Below are 21652 nucleotides of genomic sequence, written 5' to 3' on the forward strand. Positions count from 1 at the left end.
TCCCTGAGGGCAGGGGTTGTCTTTCTTTTTGCTTGTATTTGTATCCTCAGGGCTTAGCACAGTGCCTGTCACTTAATGGTTGTTATTCTTCCTACTAGAAGAGAACCAAAATGGTATATCAGTATGTTAGTGACAAGGTATAGTGTGTCCAACTGTGGTTGACCACACCAATATGAGCTAGGAAGGTTCTACAGGTCAGGTCGGGCACAAATAGTCTGTATGAACATTTGGAATGGAGATATCTCTCAGGTTGCACATCTCACATTTCTTTTGAGCTACTACAACTCTGCTCCTGGCGCACAGCACCTTTTTTGATGTGGGCATGTCATGCTGGGCAGTCCTGTGCCAGTGTTTCCCATATCTTATGATTCTCAAGTTCTTTGGAAAGACCTTGAGAGTGTCCTTATATTGCTTCTTCTGACCTCCATGTGAACACTTTACCTGTATGAGTTTTCCATAAAAAAGTCTTTTAGGCAAACTTCCATTTAGCATTTGAATAACATGGTCAGCCCATCAGAGTTGTGCTCTTTGAAGTTGGGTTTAAATGCTTGGCCTTTCAGCTTGAGAAAGAACTTCAGTATCCTGTACCTTACTTTGCCAGAATCAGAATCTTCATAAGACAATTCAAATGGTAGTGATTCAATTTCCTGGCATTGCGCTGTAATACTGTCCAGGTTTCACAGGCATACAACAATGACATCAGCACAATGGCTCTGTAGAACTTCAGTTTGCTGGGCAGTCTAATAACTCTTCTCTCCCATACTTTCCTTCAGAGCCTCCCAAACACTGAGCTAGCTCTCGAAATGTGTACATCAACCTCATCATCTATGTGTACATCCCTTTAAAGTATATTGCCAAGATAAGTGAATTTAGCTGCATTCAAAATATCTCTATGTATGGATGGTACAGTGTTAGCTAGTGGAGAACTCTGTTTTCTTGCTGTTAATTGTTAGGCCAAAATTAGCACAAGTGGCAGAGAACTGATCCATACTCCATTGTATCTCAGCCTCAGAGGCTGCATTGTGTGCACAATCATCTGCGAACAAAAAGTTGCACACCAACTCTCTCTCCACTTTGGTCTGGGTTTGCAGCCTTTTCAAGTTAAATAATTTACCATCTGTGTAGTAGCTGACCTTGATGTCATTTTCGTCCTCATTGAAGGCATGTGACAACATCACTGAAAACATCATGCATGGGAGCAAGCACACAGCCCAGCTTCACTCCATTGGTGACTGGGTACGTATGAGAATGTTGTCCAGAATCTAGAATCCATGCAAGAATGGTGTCATGACTGACTGATCCTATCTGAGGTTGGCACAGATACAATAGGTCTTATGTTTACTCATAGGGTTATGTACTTTATACCATACTATAGGATATGCCAACACAAAATTTTCTATGGTTCTCAGTTTCCGAGGAAACTTCTATCCCCTGGCTCTGCTTTTTTAGGGTAGCAGTATTTTTCTCAGTTGAGGGTATGATCATTCTGAATTCATCCAATTCTAATCTTGACTCACTTTCCACTCACTGAGAAAACTCTGCCCTCCTCTCTATATGTTGCCATTTTAATGGACCTTAATCACATGAACATGATCGGTGGAGTCAAATCCACAAGTATGTTCAAAATCTTTATTCATATCCATAGAAGTAAACCAAGTATAATAAAATAATCACCTGCATAGGCTGCACACATGGCTATTGCTCCTCTCTGATCCAGGCAAATCTTACCTAGGATATAGGCATGCCCCCCAACTTAGGAGCTCCTGGACACATATACACTTAGCTACTCCCACCAGGAGCTGTAAACATCCTCCCTATGCTTTTCCAATCATGGCCTCCTGAATGGTAAAAGTCTAGGGTTGGGATGGCAGAAGGGGCAAGGGCAGCAGGATGTGCGGGTAGGAGGAGGGAGGTGGAGATAGATGCAGAGCAGTGATTCTTCTTCCAACTGGTTTTCCTAGCTGCTCACTGCTCAGCTCTGGCCATTCCTTCAGATTATCCTACTCACAACTTCATCTTGAACTTGCTTCTACCTTCAGGAAGAATCCTAGTTTTTATGGCCTTAGCCATTTTTCATCTCTTGGTTTCTCCTTCTCTGTCCTGGCAAAACTTCTGTATCTGCTTTTCCTTACGTCCTCCAGTACCAACCCATTGGCTTGTTTCTCATCATTTCTTTATCATGGATAGTGGCAACCTGCTCCTGATTTATTCACTCTTCCCCATCCCTGATGGTACAGAGTAAGAAGAGGTAGCTTACGTAAGCATTTATGCATCATCCTTTTTATGAAGGCAATCGAAGATTAAAAAACTACTCATTTTAGTTTTCCCAGATTTACCTGTTCAGGAACACATGATTAAAAAAAACACTTTCCTAGTTAAGGACCTAGCATTTATTAAGCTCCTACTATATGCCAAGCACCATACTAAAACTGAGGATATAAAGAAAGGCAAAAGACAATCCCTGCTCTTTAGAAGCTCACTCTCTAATAGGGAGGTGGAAGAAGGCATGAAATAAAGAACTGCATTTTTTTTTTTACTGTCGATTCAGGCATTATCCATGGCAGAGTGGATTTCTATTCCTCAAATTTCCAAAATTAAGATTTCTAGATCATTTTTGCATGCTTTAAAATGACTTTAAAATGTGTCTATAATAGTAATTCAAACATCTTTGCCCTCCCACATCTCAAAGGGATCTAAAATCCAGTGTCCACTAATTGAAATCCACATGACTGTCATGATTCCCACAATTTAGTAGATAATTACTCATAGATGATAATGAAATGCAATTTACTACAAATGTCTGGGTTTGATTGTTTATGATTCCAAATAATATTTTTATTGTCCAAATAATATTTTTATTGTCCGTTGTTATTAGTATTGTTAATAGAAATAGTAGAGAGGCAGTTCAGTGTAGGAGATACAAGGTAAGCTCTGAAGTCTGGAAAGTCTGGAACTCTGGGTATGTCTTACTTCTGAGGCATACTGGCTGTATGACCATGAGCAAGTCACATAACCTCTTAAGGCTCCAAATATTTCTCTAAATAAGTTGCCTAAAATGAGAAAATCACAGTTTTAGAAATCACTTTCTACCCCTACCCCAAATTAGGATCAATCAGCATTACTACCCAATTACTCTACCTCAAATCATCCCCCCAAAAGGAAACTAGTCACTTCTCCTAATGATAGACTTACTAATTCATGGGTGTTGTTGTTATTGAGTCAATTCAGTCACATCTGACTCTTCATGACTCTTCAGGTTTTCTTGGCAAAGATACAGAAGTGTTTTGCCATTTCCTTCTACAGTTCATTTTATAGATGAGGAAACTGAGATAAACAGGGTTAAGTGACTTGTCCAGGATCATATAGCCAGTAAGTATATGAGGCCAGATTTGAAGTCAGGAAAATGAGTCTTTCTGACTGTAGGCCTGGAACTCTATCCACTGTGTCACCTAGCTGCCCTCTTCAACTCAATAACTTTTCACTATTATTGACCAGTTATCAAATGCTTGGACTTAGAGTTTGACTTTAATAAAGTTGGGGTTTTTTATTTTGTTTTGTTTTGTTTTTTGCATCTGTCACTACACTTCTCCTCACTCTACACTCAAAAAAATTTGTCTTCACTTTTCCACCTTCCCCATCCTAATTTTTAAAATTCCTCTTCATATTTCTCTTGTGATCACAATTTTCAACATTTTGTTTTATCACAAGTAAGATATTTTGACAGAAAAAAAAAAGATGGGGGGAGCCAAGATGGTGGAGGGAAAGCAGTGACTTGCTAGAGCTCTCCCCCAAACCCCTCCAAATACCTACAAAAAATGGCTCTAAACAAATTCTAAAGCAGCAGAACTCACAAAAAGACAGAGTGAAACAAATTTCCAGCCCAAGACAACCTGGATGGTTGATCAGGAAGGTATATCGCACCGGGCTGGGAGAGGAGCACAGTTCAGTGTGGACTCTCAGGCCACAGCGACCCTGGAGCAGGCCTCAGAAGCCTGGCGGTTTCCAGACTTCTCAACCCACGAACGCCAAAGACAACTTAGAAGGTCAGTGGGAAAAGTCTGTTACCATGGTGAAAGAAGAAGCTAGATCTCAGCCACCCTGAGGGCCGTGGCTGTTTCCTGAGCTTCTGGCCCATAGACTGAGGGGGAATCAAGTGGCTGATCAGAGGGGGATTGCAAGGATCTCTTTGCCAGGGCTGAGGCAGGAATCTCTTGCTTTACTGGTGCTTGGATCTGGGTCACAGTTCTGAGGGGCAATCCTGGGGCAAGGAGGAGTGCTGGCATGGCGGAGCTTATTGTGGTGGTGGAGAGGAAACACCTCACCCTTTATCATAGCACCTTGGAAGAACTGACACTTTTCAGGTCCCTAGAAGTATCTCTGAAAACAGCTGTACAAACCCCCAAAGCTTAGGACAGTACATTTTCCACATTGGAAACAGGCTTTTACCTTAACAAAGAGTTTAAAACTCAAGTAATTGGTTGGGATCATGAGCAAGCAGCACAAAAAGAGTCAGACTATATTATCTTACTTTGGTGACAAAGAGGATCAAAACATACAACCAGAAGAAGAAAACAAAGTCAAACCTCCTACATCCAAAACTTCCAAGAAAAATATGAATCAGTCCCAGGCCTTGGAAGAGCTCAAAAGGGATTTTGAGAAGCAAGTAAGAGAAGTAGAGGAAAAACTGGGAAGAGAAATGAGAGTGATACAAGAAAATCATGAAAAGCAAGTTAACAGCTTGCTAAAGGAGACCCAAAAAGATACTGAAGAAAATAACACCTCAAAAAATAGCCTAACCCAAATGGCTAAAGAGGTCCAAAAAGCCAATGAAGAACAGAATACCCTAAAGAGCAAAACTGGACAAATGGAAAAGGAAGTCCAAAAGATTACTGAAGAAAATACTTCCTTAAAAATTAAAATAGAGCAATTGGAAGCTAGTGACTTTATGAGAAATCAAGACACTGTAAAACAAATCCAAAAGAATGAAAAATTAGAAAACAATGTGAAATATCTCATTGGAAAAACAACTGACCTGGAAAATAGATCCAGGAGAGAGAATTTAAAAATTATTGGACTATCTGAAAGCCATGATCAAAAAAAGAGCCTAGACATCATCTTTCAAGAAATTATCAAGGAAAACTGCCCTGATATTTTAAAACCAGAGGGCAAAATAGAAATTGAAAGAATCCACCAATCTCCTCCTGAAAGGGATCCACAAAGGAAAACTCCTAGGAATATTATAGCCAAATTCCAGAGTTCCCAGGTCAAAGAGAAAATATTACAAGCAGCCAGAAAGAAACAATTCAAGTATTGTGGAAACACAATCCGGATAACACAAGATTTAGCTGCTTCTACATTAAGGGACCACAGGGCATGGAATATAATATTCCAGAGGGCAAAGGAGATAGGATTACAACCAAGAATCACCTACCCAGCAAAACTGAGTATAATTCTTCAGGGGAAAAAATGGTCATTCAGTGAAATAGAGGACTTTCAAGCATTCTTGATGAAAAGACCAGAGCTGAATAGAAAATTTGACTTTCCAATACAAGACTCAAGTGGAAAATGAAGAGTTAAAGAGGAAAGAGAAATCACAATAGATTTATTAAGGTTGAACTGTTTACATTCCTGCATGGAAAGATGACATTTGTAACTCATGAGACCTTTGTCAGTATTAGGGTAGTTGGAGGGAAAAATTATATGTATGTATATATAGATACATAGATAGATATATAGATAGAGGGCACAGGGTGAGTTGAAGATGAAGGGGTCACATCTGGAGAATAAAATTAAGGGGTGAGAGAGGATTATACTAGGAGAAGGAGAAAGGGAAAGGTAGAACAGGGTAAATTATCTCACAAAAAAACAGAAAAGAAAAGGCTCTTACAGTGGAGGGAACTGGGGGGAAGGTGAGAGGAAATGAATGAATCTTATTCTCATAGGATTTGACTTAAGGAGGGTATAACATACACACTCAATTGGGTACGGAAATCCGTCTTACCCTACAGAAAAATAGGAGGGGAAGGGGACAAGAGAGTAGGGGAATGATAGAGAGGAGGGCAGATTGGGAAAGGGGGTAATCAGAAGCAAATGCTTCTGAGGAGGGACAGGATCAAAAGAAAGAATAGAATAAATGGGGGGGGCGGGATAGGATTAAGGAAAATAGAGTTAGTTTTTCACGGCATGTCTACTATGGAAGTGTTTTGCATAACTGCACAAGTATAGCCTATATTGAGTTGCTTGCTTTTTCAATGAGGGTGGGTGGGGAGGGAGGAACGGGGAAAATTTGGAACCCACAGTTTAAAAAAACACGTTTAAAAAAAATGTTTTCACATGCAACTGGGAAATAAGAAATACAGGAAACAGGGTACAGAAATCTATCCTGCCCTACAGGAAAATAGAAGGGGAAGGAGGGGGAAAGATAGCAGAGATAGCAGACTAAAGGAAGGGGTATTCAGAATGCATGCCATCTTGGGGTGGGGGGAGGGGCAAGATGGGGTGAAAATTTGGAACTCAAAATCTTGTGGAAGTAAATGTTGAAAACTAAAAATAAAAAAAAATTAAATTAAAAAAGAAAAAAAAGAAAAAAGGATAATATTTCTTTCCTTTCTAGACACTATTATCTCACACCATTTTTTCCCCTAGGTCCACTTCCTTTTCCCATTATTTTCTTCTTCACTCCTCTATTCCCCTGTTATACTTTTTATCCTTACTCTCTACCTTTCTATCTATTTCTCTAAGGCACTGTGTGTGACTGTTACTGTTATGATTGCCATCATGTTCTTTTTCTCCTTCTTTATCTATAGTGTTTCACATTGCCAAGCAATGCATATGCACTTCCTACTGGATTGTTTCAAAGATACCTCAGTAGAAACAAAGCCAACTTCATTCCATTAAAGACAGACAATAATTCTAAAGAGAAAGTGGGCAGAATATATTGGTCAATCAGTCAACCAATAATAACCTATTAAGCACCTAATATGTGCCAAGCACTGTACTAATTGCTGAGGATACAAAGAAAGGCAAAGGAAGTCCTGTGAGCAGGGACTGCTCACAGGACAAGATGTAAACAGCTATACACAAAAAAGACACAGAGGCTAAAGTGAGGATAGTTTCAGGGGAATGCATGAAAATTAAAGAGGCCTGAGAAATACTTTTTGCAGAAGATGGGCATTTAGCTTACACTTGAAGGAAGGCAGGTAAGTGGTGATGAGGAGGGAGAGGGTTCCAGACCTGGGGAACAGTTGATCAAAACCCTTTGAGTCAGGAAATAGAGGATTGTGGGTGAAAAACAGCAAGGAGGCCAGTGTCACTAAATTTTAGAGTATGTCAAGGAGAGTAAGGTGTAAGAAGACTGTTAAGGTGTTCATACTGGGAAATGAAGGTGATTTTTAAAAATATTTCAGTAATTTTAAAAAAAATCTCATTCTTGCTATCAATCACATTAGGTTTAGGTCAATTTATACTACTATCCTTATTTCTTTCCTAGTCCAATGGCATATCAATAACATTCAGAATCATTTATTCAAAATGTATCCGCAGAAATATGCAAAAGACGATCATCTTGGACCTGTGAGTTACCATTACTAAGTGCTATCACTCAGTTGTCTGATCCAACTTATCTATTTTTTCAACTGAACAAATCTCAGTGCTCTTTCCATTCTGAAGCAGAAGGTCTTAGAAAAGCCAATATTCAGTCTATGACTATAGATATAATTCCAGTATTCCCCATCTTCATCCTAACATTTTTTAAAAATGTTAATGTATCACCATAAGATTCTTTCACCCAAACCATTCTCTGTCCTTCCATCCTGATGCTGTTACTGCACCCTCCAAACTAGAAAGGTCCCAGACTACTGAACCACACTTCTTCATCCAGGTCAGTGTCCAGCCCCATGCTGTGCACATACCTTCCCTTTCCTCCTCTTTATTCTGAGTGCTATAATCCTAGTATTGCTTCTGGAAAGAATGCTGTCCATTGAATGTACTCTTATTTCAATAACTATACTTATGACTTCCCTAAAACACCTTTCACTAGCCACTATGCCTTCATATGTGTAAACTCTTTAAGAACAAGGATTTTCTTCCTTTTGTAAAGGCTTTTTTTCACTTCATTCATTCATTCATTCATTGAAGCTTCCTGTCATACAGAATGAAAAAGAGCCAGTTTAGGAGACAAGAGAAACTACATTCAAGTCCTGTCTCTGACATATATTATTCTGTGACCCTGAGCAAATCACTCAAATTCTCAGTGCTCTAGATAACTCTCTTAAAAGTGCATATCTACATTGGTAGAGAGACTTTCTATACCTGGGAGTTCCCTAAACCAATGAAATGACAGGTCTAGCACCTATCCTATTCATTCATATGTATTGCCCAGAGAGTGCCCTTGACCCTCAAGGGAGGAAGAGGAAGAAACAAATAGCAATATTAAGAGACAGATAATTTCAAAATGATATGGAGAGAGATATAGACAGGTGCACAGTGTAATTTCGTATCACACTTTGATATTCAATTAGATTATGATCAGGATAAACTATTGCCTGTCATCATTAACTTTTGAAACTCTAGTGAGTTCTCTAGCAACTTAAATAGCTTTAAAAAATAAATCAACAAATATTGATTAATGCTTGCAAAGTGCTAAGCACTGTGCTAAGCTTGCAAATGAAAAAGGAGACAGTTTCTGCTCTGAGGGAACTTACATTCTAATGGGGATGACCACATGAGTACAAATAGATCAGACAGCCAGAGATACACACATGTATATGGTATGTATGTATCTATGTACACACATGTATATACATATATGCATATATGAGTATATGCATATATGTGTGTATGTGTATACATATAATATGTATACATAATTTGTATACGTAATGTATGTGTGTATGTGGGTGGGTGTATGGGTGTGTCTGGGTGTGTGTGTATTGTTCAGTTGTTTCATTCATGCCTGACTCTTCCTGATCCCATTTGGGGTTTTCTTGCCAAAAATATTAGACTGGTTTGCCATTCTCCAGCTCATTTTATAGATGAGGAACTGAGGCAAACGGGGTTAAGTGACTTGCCCAGGGTCACTGAGTCTGAGACCACATTTGAATTCAGGAAGATGAGTCTTCCTGACTTTAGGCCTGGCACTCTATCCATGGCACCACTTAACTGCCCATATCTATATCTATTACCTCTATCTACTCACACACACATATAAGTATACTATATATATATATATATAATACACACATATGTGTATATGTATATAGATCTAGATCTATATACAGACATAGATAGATAGGTAGACAGACAGACAGACAGACAGACAGATAGATAGATAGATAGATAGATAGATAGATAGATAGATAGATAGATAGATAGATAGATGGATGGCTAGACAGTTGGATAGATAGATGGATGTTTAAATCACAAGTAGCAACTGAGGAAATGAGAAAGGCCTCCTGCCAAGAAGATGTGTGAAGAGAATCTTGAAAGAAGCCAAGGATGCTAAGAGGCTGAGGTGACAAGGGAGGGCACTCAAGGAATATGGGAAAGCCAGTAAAAAGCATGATGGTGGGGGAGATTGAGAGTGTTCACAGGGAACAGGAACTAGTCTAGAGATAGAGTGTGGAGGGGGAAGTAACAAGTAAGAAAACTGAAAAGATAAAAGGTTTTATGCTTTTATTTTCAAACATCAAAATCTATTTTTTCAAGTAAAAGTTTCTTTTCCAAGAGAGTTCTAAAGATTTTATACCTGTATGAACACATAACTTGGTATTAAGAAATTTACTTCTGAACCTAGGATCATAGGATATATTACTCAGTTTCCTCTTTAGACTTGAAAGTCCCTTTGATATGCAAAAGAAGCTTGATTGTCTCTTTGTGTCATGGGAAATTAGATCTATCTTCTTCTAAGCTTCCTGAAAAATTAGAATTCGAAGCCATCATTTTTTTCATAGTTCCTGCTTTCCTATCCCTCTCTATCCCCCAATCTAGCATTTTGATCTAATTGTGTCCTTGTCAGCATAATAAAGGAAACAAAAATAAAAAGTGTGAAAAAAAACTTTTTAGTATCTAAGTTAAAAATAGGCAAGCAACCGGGATTTGTAATAAAGACACTTTAATTTGGAAATGAAATTTGAAAGAATGTGCATTTTAAAAATAATCTCTTTTCTTCAGTATCAACAAAGGGAAATTCCTAACTTCCTTTTCAGAGAGGGACTGTCTTGAGAAAGAGTTTTCAATTTTTGTGGGCCATCATGCTTATCTTGTGCTGCTAAAAGCAAAAAAATAAAAAGATCATGTTGTATTTTTACAACTCCAGGCACAAATACCATCTCTTGGTACTCATCCTATGAATTAGCTGATAATACACCAATCATTAGATCAGGACTGAGGGGTAAGCGTTCCTTTGTCTAAAACAATCATCACACTCTACAAAGCTGAAAAATTAAGGGGAATTATTATTTTTAAAAAATCACATACTGCTTTATAAAAGATTCACTATGAAATTTCATTAAATAATGAGTTAATTTAGTACACTGAAAATATTTTAACTACCAGAAATTGATTTGTATGCAGGTTTTTGAAAACTCCATCTACTGTATCAAGCAAGGTGTACTTGTTCTAAGAGCTATCATTTGCCAATTTTCTGGCTTTAAGGCTTAATAATAACATTGTTCTAGCTTTTTAAGATTTGCAAAGTGCTTCACATATGTTGTCCCCACTTGATTCTAACAACCTTATGAAGGTAAGCGGCACTGGCATTTTTGTCCCTGTTTAATAGATGAGGCAAGGAAGATTCAGGGGAGCTGTGAATTGCAGATGGTCACACAGTTAATCAGTATCTGAGGCAAGATTTGAAACCAGGTGTCTTTTGACTTCAAATCTAGTACTTTTTCAACCATAACAGTGTTCCTCTTATGTGATGTAATAAATGTGGTCAAGACTATTTTGAATTAATGAAAGAAGTCTGAATTACGGAGGAGCTGAAATTCTTTTGTCCATCTACATAGTAACTCAAGCTAGATATTTACAAAGTATTTCTTGCAGAATAATATCTGCATTAATGAATAGAAGATGGTCATTTGTAATGAGCATATGGATTATGTGTATGCAAATGGAAGAAATTAAGACCTTTAAAATTTAAACATATTGCCTTGAATCTCATTTACATTATTACTTTACTAACTTTACCCACTTCCATCATTTGTGGTAAATTTCTGCCCAGTCCTGGTTAAATTAGCACTAATTCTTAATTAGTGAAATTTAAAGCAGTAAAATGTTACTGTTTTGATGTAATAGTTTTTTGCGCGTTATAAGACAAGAAGTAGCGATAAAAGTGGCATTCCTTTGTCATGGCATTTTCATTAATTAAGCTTTGTTGAACTGTAACTAGACCCAGACAAGAGAACTGTGACCCACACCTGACATTTAGGAAAATCTCCATGATATAAAGTTAAGAGCATTGGCCAATGAGATGACTTGGTTAAGGCATAATACTAATAAGTCCAAGGCTGCAAATTAGATCTCTGTGTATGCCAGAAAGCATTGCTCCATGGCCACAAACTAAACCCCTAAGTCCAGCCAACCATCTGGCAGTTGCTGCTGTTAGTTATAGTGAGGTGTAAGTAACAGAATGTTCATTACTCTTTGCAAACTAATCATTTCTCACAGAAAAAAATAAATAAATAATTCCAAACAAAGACATTTTAAAAATAGTCACTACCTCCACACAGAATAGTAAAAATACAGATAATAAAGTGCCTTACCAATGAATATTTGTCCTAAGAATAGAGATCAAGGTAATAAATGTCAGGTACCAGATCTATTCCTATAAAGTACATTCTTCTGTATTCCTATAAATATCAAGGATCTGACATTCTTGAACCTGATCTCCGAGTCAATTCCCCAAATCCCTGGCTTTCTTGCTCCTCTCCCAAACACTTGAAAATTTTGCCACTACAAGAACAGTTGTGACAGCTGGGTACTTGATTAAATTTCTTGAGAGCATGATATAAGAGCCCATTGTAGAAATCTTCACTGCAAAGAAAAAGAGCAAAGCAAACAAACAAACAAACAAAAACAACTCAACTTAAAGGGGGGGAAAACGACTCTGAAATTTTTACCATCTATTAAAATATAGCAAGAGATTTACTCAAATTCAGTCAACAAGCATTTACAAGTTGTTCTCTATCCTGCTACTTCCCAGAAAAGGGGCAACAAAGAGGCCCTTTCTTTTAAATAAGTTACATTGTGATAATCACTTGAACCAATTGCAGTTTAATGATAATTGTCCATTGGTAGAAATGAGGATGAAGAACATTCTAGGCATGGGAGACAGAGAAAATCTTCAGAGCCAAGAGATGGAGTGCTTGTTCTTATAATAGCCAGGACGCCAATATCACTGACTGAATTGAAGAGTAAGGTGTAAGAAAGGCAAGAAGGAGCTAGTTTGTGAAGGGCTTTGAATGCCAAACAGAGAGTTTTGTATTTGATCCTGGAGGCAAAGTAGGGTTAGTAAGTATGACCTGGTCATGATCTAGTAAAGGAAAATGAGAGCAGTCAGTCTCATGGATAAGGGGAGAACCAGTAAGTAGAGAGCAGTGTCACATACACCTAGAAAGGAGAGAATATTCAGAAGAAGGTGACTGACATTGTGAAAAGTTACAAGGAATTCAAGAAGGATCAGGATTGAGAAAGAAGCCATTAGATTTGGCAACTAAGAAATCATTGGTGATTTTGGAGAGACGATATTCAGTTGAATGACAAGATGGGGAACTAGACTGCAGAAGGCTTAGAAAACAATGAGGAGAGGAAGTATAGTATAGATTAGATTCCCAAGACTTTTAGCCAAAAAAGCTAAGGGAGGAGAGAAAAAGGAAATGGTAGAGATATAGAATGATAGCAGGGAGGTTAAGCTCAAGCAAGAGTTTTTTTAAGAATGAATGAGAGAGATGGGTATGTCAGCAACAGAGAAGGAGCTTGTGGATAGGGAGAGAGTAAAGTGGGATGATAGAAGGAGGCAATTTGGAGGAGAAGGAAAGGGGCAGGATCAAGAATGATTGAAGGGGGATTTGCTTTGGCAAGAAGGACCACCTCTTTGTGACGCAAAATGAAGAAGGAAATACTAGGTGAGGATATAAAAAGTAAAAAACACTATGGAAAAAATTGTAATTCATTTATCTCCAAATTGGTCTTTCACTGTGAAAATCTTAGAAGACTATACAAGTTATTTAAAGATCTCAGTGAATCAAATAAAATAGTGCATTGTAGTAACAACAAATAAATCATTTATGCTTTCATTCTATTCACGAATTTGTTCATTCATTCATGAAACACTTATTGAACTCCTAATATGTGCAAAACACCAAGAGATACAGAGATAACTAAGCAGCACCTTGAGTAGTTGCTTAATAGGTGCTTATTTGATAAAACACAATCCCTGACCTCAAAGAGCTTATAATGCAGAATGTCAGGTATACAAACAACTACAATAAAATTAGAATATAATAATTATAAAGGAGAGGTGTAAGCAGAATGCCATAAGATTTTAAAGGAGGAAGGGATCACTTACAGCTAGGTAGGTGGGGACATCTTTCGTAGTTTCATAGTTCATAGAATTTCAACAAGTGGAAGTACGAATAGCGGAAGACATTCCAGGTACAAAGACTGAGATGATGGTTGGCAAGAAATTGCCATTTTCACTGGAACATACAACACAGAAGCTACAGTAGCAAATAAAGCATCATGTAAAAGCAGAAATATTTTAAAAATATTTCAAAAATAGGTGTGTTTTAAGTGATGTCAATGATCCCAAGCTGTTTCCTGATATGTATATATGAATTGTGATTTACACCAATGGATGTAGTACTCACAACGGAGAGATCATAGATTCACTGAAACACTGAGTTATATGTATTCAGTCATCAATGAATTTGGAAAAAAAGAGAGAGAAAGAAATTGACAAGATTTGGTCTGTTCTATCTGTGCACATCATTTTAGGACTATTCACAATTATTAAATTTGTGAATGCGTTGACAATCAATTTCTAAAAATTTCCTAGTAGTAGAAGCAGGATAAGCAGTAAGTAAATTAATAAAATGAAGAAGACGGGGCAGTAACCAGCCTTTGACAAGATTTGGAATGTTGCCTTAAAGCAGTTTTTTTTTTAATTGTGCTGTTTGAAACAAACATCTTTATCTCAAAATGTTTGTGTTGTGATCAGTCAGATACAGAATATGGAAATCTACACTTGGATTTCTAAAAAGTTCATTCACTGGCAAAAGCTTGCAATGTAGGTGTGACCCTTAAGTAGGCAGTTCCCATAGACTTCTTGGAATTTTCAAGATTTGTTTTAAGGTAATAAGATATAAACTCCTTATTTTAGTAAACTTCCTCCTTATTAATCACAAAGTTTCACAAATCTTAGCATCACAAGATCATAGGCTCATAGGTTTAGAGTTTAGGAAGGGTCCTTAGTAGTCATTGAGTCCAATTTCATCATTTTATAATTGAAGAAACTGAGGCAGATAAAGGTTAAGCTACTTACTCAGGGTCACATAACTGATAAGTGCTGAATCTAATTTTATCTTAACTAATTAAGATACTTAATTGAGTACTCTGTACTTAAGAAGAAGATAACAACTACTGGCATTTATGTAGTAATTTAAGGTTTGCAAAGCACTTTTTTTCTGACCTTCACAACCATTATCTCCCTTTTACCTATGAAGAAACTGAGGCTGAAAGAGATTAAGTGATTTGTCCAAGGTCACTCAGTTAAGTATTTGAGGCAGGATTTGAACTCAGGTCTTCCTGACTCCAAATCCAGAATTCTAGTCACTGGACTATCTAATCATTGGAAAATATTCCAATATTCCAATGGATCATCTGTGTGAGTGTTCCCCTTCAGGGATATACATTGTAATCTCCATATCTGACCAGCATATGTGACTCGTCCACATCCTCCCATAAGTTTGTCATATTTCACCCCATATGCTAAGGGCTTTCTGCCAGTGCTCTTGATGCCAAGAGGATACTATCTATCTAATTCGATCTTTAATGATTCATTTTAAATCCCTTTATGACAGTCATTTCTATGTTTCATTTTTTTTTCAAATGACACATATGGTCATTGTAACCAAAGTGTCCTGTTGTACACTTATTTTTCCACTCTTTTATGTCGTAATTTGTAGTATCAGTAGACTAAAACTATGAAACACCCTTATTTCTATGTATTAAGTGAGTTGTTGCATCTTTAATCCACTATCTTAACTAATGTACACAAGAAAAATTCACCCTGTATTTTAATTCTTTATTGCATTTTGATTTTTCTGTCTCATATGGCTTACATACCTATCATTTTTTTATGATGGCTGGCTACCAATAACATGATAGATATGTAAACCATGTAAGACACAAAAATCAAAATGCAACAAGGAATTAAAATGCATACAAACCCATCCATTCTAACACTATTAAAAGTATGTGTGTTTGACCCTGTTGATTCTATTCATTAATATGAGCATTTTGAGATTAAAAGGAACACAACAGGTTAGCTGTATCTCCATCTCAGCTATTCAAATAAAAAATAGTATTAGAAAATTTACCATGTTAGTAAACCCAAACCTTAAGATTCTTTTTTTCTTAGGAGGCAATCAGCATTAAATGATTTGCCCAGGGTCACACAGCAAGTACATGTCGCTGGATTTGCACTCAAGTCCTCCTGACTCTAAGTCTGGTGCTCTAGCCACTGTGCCACCTAGATGCCCCACTGTAAGATTCTTACTAGTGGAAAAAGGACTGAAGAGTTAGGAGAACGTGTGTCTGGTCCCAGCCTCCACACTAGCTAGTTGTATGACCTTAGGCAAGTCATTTAACATTTTGGGCCTCATCTGAAAAATGAAGAGGACAACAGATAATCCAAGTGATTTCACAGATGATTTCCAAGCTTTTGAATCCATAAGCCAATTACTAGATCTAGGTCAGGGGTGGGGAAACCTGTGGCCTTGAGACTCCATGTGGCCTTCTAAGTCCTCAGGTGTGGCCTTTTGATTGAGTCCAAGTTTTACAGAACAAATCCTTTTATGAAGAGGATTTGTTCTGTGAAGTTTGGATTCAGTCAAAGGACTGCACTTGAGGACCTAGAGGGCCACATGGGGCCTTGAGGCCACAGGTTCCCCATACCTGGTCTAGGCCTTTCTTAATGGCACAGGATTGCAGGTTCTGAAAGTTCTATAATTACCACCTTCAATATATTTCCCCTATTACGTCATTCCCTTCTGTCCATGTCACAGCAGTACGGTGAGCAGGATATAAGGGCCAGTCTTCTCCATGCTCCTTTCCTGATGACTAGAGTGGTCTTTAAGCAGAGATATCACATTAAGAGAAAGATATGGGAACTGGCAAATTCCCCATTCCTTTGAAATTGCTAAGAAGATGGTGAAGATCCTTTACAGAGTGCAGAAATCTCATAGAGATAAATTGGTGTATAAATTTGGAAAGAGCTCTTAAAAACTTAGAAATCCTTTATTTTCTCTTTTTTACTATTATCCTTTTGTTAAGGAAGGTGATGTTCCAAGCACACTTCTGGATAGAGTTTCTCTCTCTTCTTGGTATTCTTCCTGCTAGTCAGACCTATACATGAATGAAGAGGAGACTGGCTTGGTAATTGGTGGCTACATTCACGAGTGATTGGGAAGGAAACAAAACAAAAAAGCTGGATTCACATCAAGGCAAATATTTTGGGTTTCTTTCCCCCTATTTCATGACCATTTTATATCATAGCAATCAGGTGTCTCCCATGGCTTCAGCTATCTTATCAGTGACCTTGCCCTACCATGTCTAGACCAAGGCCCCATCCATATAGAGGCATGAATATCCAAGTGCCACAGGCATGAATCTGTGCCCAGCAGAAACATACACATCACCTGTAGGGGCCCTTAAATAGCTTACTTCCTTCACACAAAGGGGGTGAATCACGATAAACATATAGAGGGTTGTATAACCAAATCCACGGCTAAATAACTCACAAAAACTACAACTGTTTATAAACTGCTACATGAATATTCACCCTAATGATCGTACAGTAATCAGCTCATAGTATACACAACAGAACAATAGAAATCTGGGGCTTACAGATTGCAGAAATGAATAAATCATTATTTTTTAAAGATGTAACTAAAGATAACACATTTTTTTCTTTTATGTCCTCAAGTGGGATAAATATAAGAGGAAGCAATTATGAGAAAAAAGCAACAATTTAGACTTCAGCGTCTGTTCCTACAGATTTATATAAAAAAGAGTAGTCTTCACATTACTTCATCATTCAGTTTAGATTAGAGTTCTCGTATTGGCCTCTGAACGAATCAAAAACAAAACATAGGCTTACTTTGCTTTCCAGTTTTCTGAAATAGTCTGGCTTTTAAAAGAGATATTTATACTATATTAGCCTCATTCCTAGCCCAAAGCTTTGAACATTTTGTGGCAGATACCTAAGCTTACTTTCTAAAATATGAGATAAAATGATACATTCTGGATAGAGTAAGAGGGAATTATGATGTCAGAGGCACATGTTATCTGACAACTATGTCATTAAGGACCAACTAGGTAGAGAATCCAAAGAAACCAGAATGAGAACTATCAAAGAAGGAAAATCTGCTACCTTAGTAAGGCTAAGTGATGAGTATCACTGATGAAAAAACTTTGTACTATTTAATGTCATCCATCTGGCTTATTGCTCAGTTTTTTCATCTCTAAAAAAGTCTAAGCTGGGCATCATTTCCAATGCAGGGCAGCCTGCTCTGTTTGAAAGAACATAGGCAAATAATATTGGTAATTTGAAATGGAATGGAATATTGTCTGTACTTCAGGCATAAATATTTCACTACATATGTGTTGTTGTCCGACTCTGAATCTAAAATGGCTGTTTGGCAGGATGATGTTGCTTGGTGACCAAGAGTATGTCTCCTAGACCACAGAATGATCTGAATATCAGGCCTGGCTCCTTCATAATGTTCTTGAATGGTCAAATACATTGAAGGATACATTTGTTTTTTAAAATGCCCTACTGTCATATACTATCAGTAAATATTTATTAATACTATGGTTTGTGACCAGTTGAGATTAGGCTTCATTAAGAGATCTATTCTAAAGCCTACTATATATCATGTATGGAAAATAAAAAATAAGACCAAGTATTTTAAGACTACAAGATAATCCTTGCTTCAATTAAGTCTATGTTGCATGTCTAGTCTTTGCAACCTCCCAGTTGCTATCAGTCTCTCTTTCTTTCATTAGAATCAAGTAGTTAATTAGCCCCAGCCTGTCCTCTCCCCTTCTCTCTTTTCCTTTAACGCAGCAGTAATGATGTCTAATTACCAGCAGCAGTGGATTACTGCACGGTCAGGAGCAAATCTCTCTGGTTGACAGCAGAACTGAGCGACAAACCTCAACACCTCCAGTAGCTAAGAATTATTCTTGGAACTGGACTTGAAAGGTATCTACCCCTCCACCCTCCTTTTTTAAGCTAGTATGTCTTTGGGGTCAAAATAGTGATTTTTTTTTTCATTGAGTAAATGTACTCCTATTGAAAATTACCAATGAACATTTCAAAGGGAGAAATAATTTTCCTATATGGGGAAACAAATGGTGTAAGAAAACTGGTTGGGGGTGGGGTTTAAGGAAAAAACTCTGATACAGAGGTGGACTGTTTCTACAAGCAGAAGGGGCTTACATTTCTGTGACAATGGCAGCATAAAAATTTCATAAACTACCACACAGCAGTAGGGTTGTTCATGAATTATAAACCTCTTCAACATTTTGATACAGTCTTGAATGGGAGGCAGAGCTTTTAAGCTCTAGACAAAAACCATTGTTTTCTCACCACCTGAAAGTTAGATGACTTCTCTAAACCTTCCAGATGTGTTTTGCTTTTAAGGAAAGCCAAAATGAATTCACTAACTTATCATGAGCTTTAGAATAATTTCTTTAATAATAATCTTTAACTATGCCATGACAACTCAAACTCAGTGTCTTGTTAGTAAAGGTGTTTCTGAGGAGGTCATGTTTGGTATTCACTTTGATCTTACAAATTCACATGATTTTGATGTTATATTTGGGATTATGTATAAACATTTTCAAATGACTATATTCAAATCATAATCAGCTCACTCAGCTCACACGTAGGTGAAGCAACCTGACAGGTTAACAGAGGGAAATAAGTTTTCCCTAGAAGAAGGAGGGTAGAAAAAGTTTCTGGCACCACAAATTTTCTCTAAAACATGTCTCATTCTAATCAAAAGGTTTTTTTTAATGTCTTTTTTTAAGTGGATTATTTTCTTTTGTTTGTCTTTAATTAGTCTAGTAATGTCCAAATGAGAAATAAGTCCTTTTACTTATAAATTATGATTTATATTAGCTAATTTTAAAAACAGATTTCCAGTTCTTAAAATTATAATTTCATAAAGTGAAAAAACTGTTAATGTTCATTCTACTATTTCTACAATATATACAGATCATTTGAATAGTCAACTCAATTATGCCTACATTAAATAGTGGGGTGGGGGAGAGGATATCAATTTGACAATTTTCTTGAGTAAAGCCAAAGAGTAAAGGAAAGGTCTGACTCATTGATACAACCAAACAAAACAGCACAGTTTCTATACTTAGTTTATGTCATTTACTTCCATTTACCATTTTCCTAATGCCCAGATACCTATAAAATACAACCACCAAAAAAAACATTTTAATTTGAATAGAAGAAATTGTTTCAAATGTAAGACAGCCTTCTCACTGATACCTTAAAAAAAAAAAACAAACTACATTCAAATATTTTCCTTTTCCTCTCTCATAGTGAAGGTAGAGTAGCTCCCTAGAAGTCTCCTCTTTTGCATACTCTAGGGATATTGTAAACAATGACTGCCAATAGTAAATAAGGATGCTTACTAAGAAACCAGAAAGTCAAGGTAGAAATGAAAAGATGGATGTGTTACCTTCTGTCATCTCCCAAATCAAGAGGCTACGCACCGTGGCATGATATAGAAAGAGAAGCATTATTAATTTAATATATGCAAACCTACTTGTGGCCCATAGTTCCCATCTTCTTAAATAGGAAATTCTGGTGCTCCCGCTGCTACCCAACATTATAGCTCTTCTGCTATGAGAAAGAACCAAGTCTAGCTTTCCAGGCTCAGATCTCGCAAAGCTGGCAATACTAGTGGTTCCCAGCGACTGTGCTTAAAGCAAGCTTCAAAGCTGTGAGAGACTTGAGCAATCCCAGAAAGAGTAAGCAATAAATACAGCATTTGATCGCGCTCAGAGCCCGTCTCTCTCTTTGTTGATCATCGTCTAACTGCTTCTTTATTTGCGGAGGGGGAGCGAACACACCCGCATATCTAAAATCTAACCAGTCATCGCAATTATCCAGGCGTGCGTGCCTGCCGGCTGCCCCGCGTCTCCCAGGCTGTGGTCTAACAATAAAACCTGATATCCTGGGGAAACCCCCAAATCAACGACCAGCGCCACACTCGGGCTTTGTGCCAATAAGGAGACACTGTACACTATCGATCAGAATCGTACATTATCAAACCAGTTAGTGGCGGCGGTGGGATGAAGATGTGGCCTTTATGTGGCGGGCAGGACACACGCCAGACGGGCAGCTGAGGAGACGGGACAATAGCCCACCCCCAAAGCCGTCTCCTGCCCGGAGAGAAGCTGCAGAGGAGGGTGCGGGGAAGGGGAAGGAAGGGAGGGGACTCGAAGTGCATTAGGGCTGTGCAATAAAGAACCACAAAGACTTAACTGTGGGGAGAAACGTGCCTGGCAAATGCGATATGGGGATGACTAGGGGGAGGGCAGGTGGAGGGGGGGGGAGGGAGAGAAACGAGCCAACTGTGGCTTCCCCCTTCCCCTCCAGGCTGCCTCGGTGGGTCGCTCGGCGGACAAACACGAGAGGAAGGCAGGGACTTCACTAACCGTGGTTTTGACCGGCACGAAGAGCACTTGCTTGCCACCTCCACCATTGACCTCGTCCGAGTGGCCGAGCTGGAAACCTTTCGATTTGACCCAGAATTTAAATTTGGCATTATCCGTGGAGCTCGACTCGGAGCCGTTCAAGAGCTGGACGATCCGGTCGTATTTTTTACGGGTCACCGTTTTGGTCTTTCCGGAGTCTCCATAAGTCCGGAGGCACCAGTCCTGAAACTGACGGTACATGTCCCGGTCGCTCTCCATGATCCCCTCGGAGATGGCCGGATACCACCCTCCACGCCACGCCACGCCACGCCACCGAAATGGGCCGCCTGGATTTTCCAAACGTACTTTGCACCTGTTCACCTAGTGCTCATGAAAAATGCATCCACTACCACAATGTGGAACAAGAGGAGGTCCCGCTTGCAATCAAATCCTGGCTTTAGGGGGCTGGGATAGGGGAGGGAGGAGAGGGTCCGGGTCAGGGAAGGGGGGTGGGGAGCAATCAGTGCCGAGATCTACCAAGTCTCTTGTTCATTTTTAATTGCACCGGCTCACAGAAGAGGGGAAGACGGGGGTCTCTGAAGCTTTTCTTATCCTTCTACGTTATCAGTCTCTTTAATGTTGTTCAACCAGGACCATCCCAACGTCTCCAAAAGCATCTAGCCCAGAGGGGTTTGGTTTAAAATAACTA

At 38.3% G+C, this 21652-nt stretch overlaps 1 protein-coding gene across 4 annotated transcripts in view; it reads right to left on the bottom strand.

Annotated features, from left to right (window-relative positions):
* Positions 1-21222, bottom strand: part of LOC114054148 (nucleolar protein 4) — a 427691-nt gene extending 406469 nt beyond the window's left edge. For all 4 annotated transcript variants that reach the window (XM_027877295.1, XM_027877294.1, XM_027877291.1 and 1 more), the window contains exon 1: positions 20965-21222. In XM_027877295.1, coding sequence (XP_027733096.1) covers positions 20965-21222 — 258 coding nt within the window. The remainder of the gene's footprint in view (positions 1-20964) is intronic.
* Between the last annotated feature and the right edge of the window lie 430 nt (positions 21223-21652).

Source organism: Vombatus ursinus, unplaced genomic scaffold (assembly GCF_900497805.2).
Source record: "Vombatus ursinus unplaced genomic scaffold, bare-nosed wombat genome assembly UNPS02014812.1, whole genome shotgun sequence".
Classification (NCBI taxonomy): Eukaryota; Metazoa; Chordata; class Mammalia; order Diprotodontia; family Vombatidae; genus Vombatus; species Vombatus ursinus.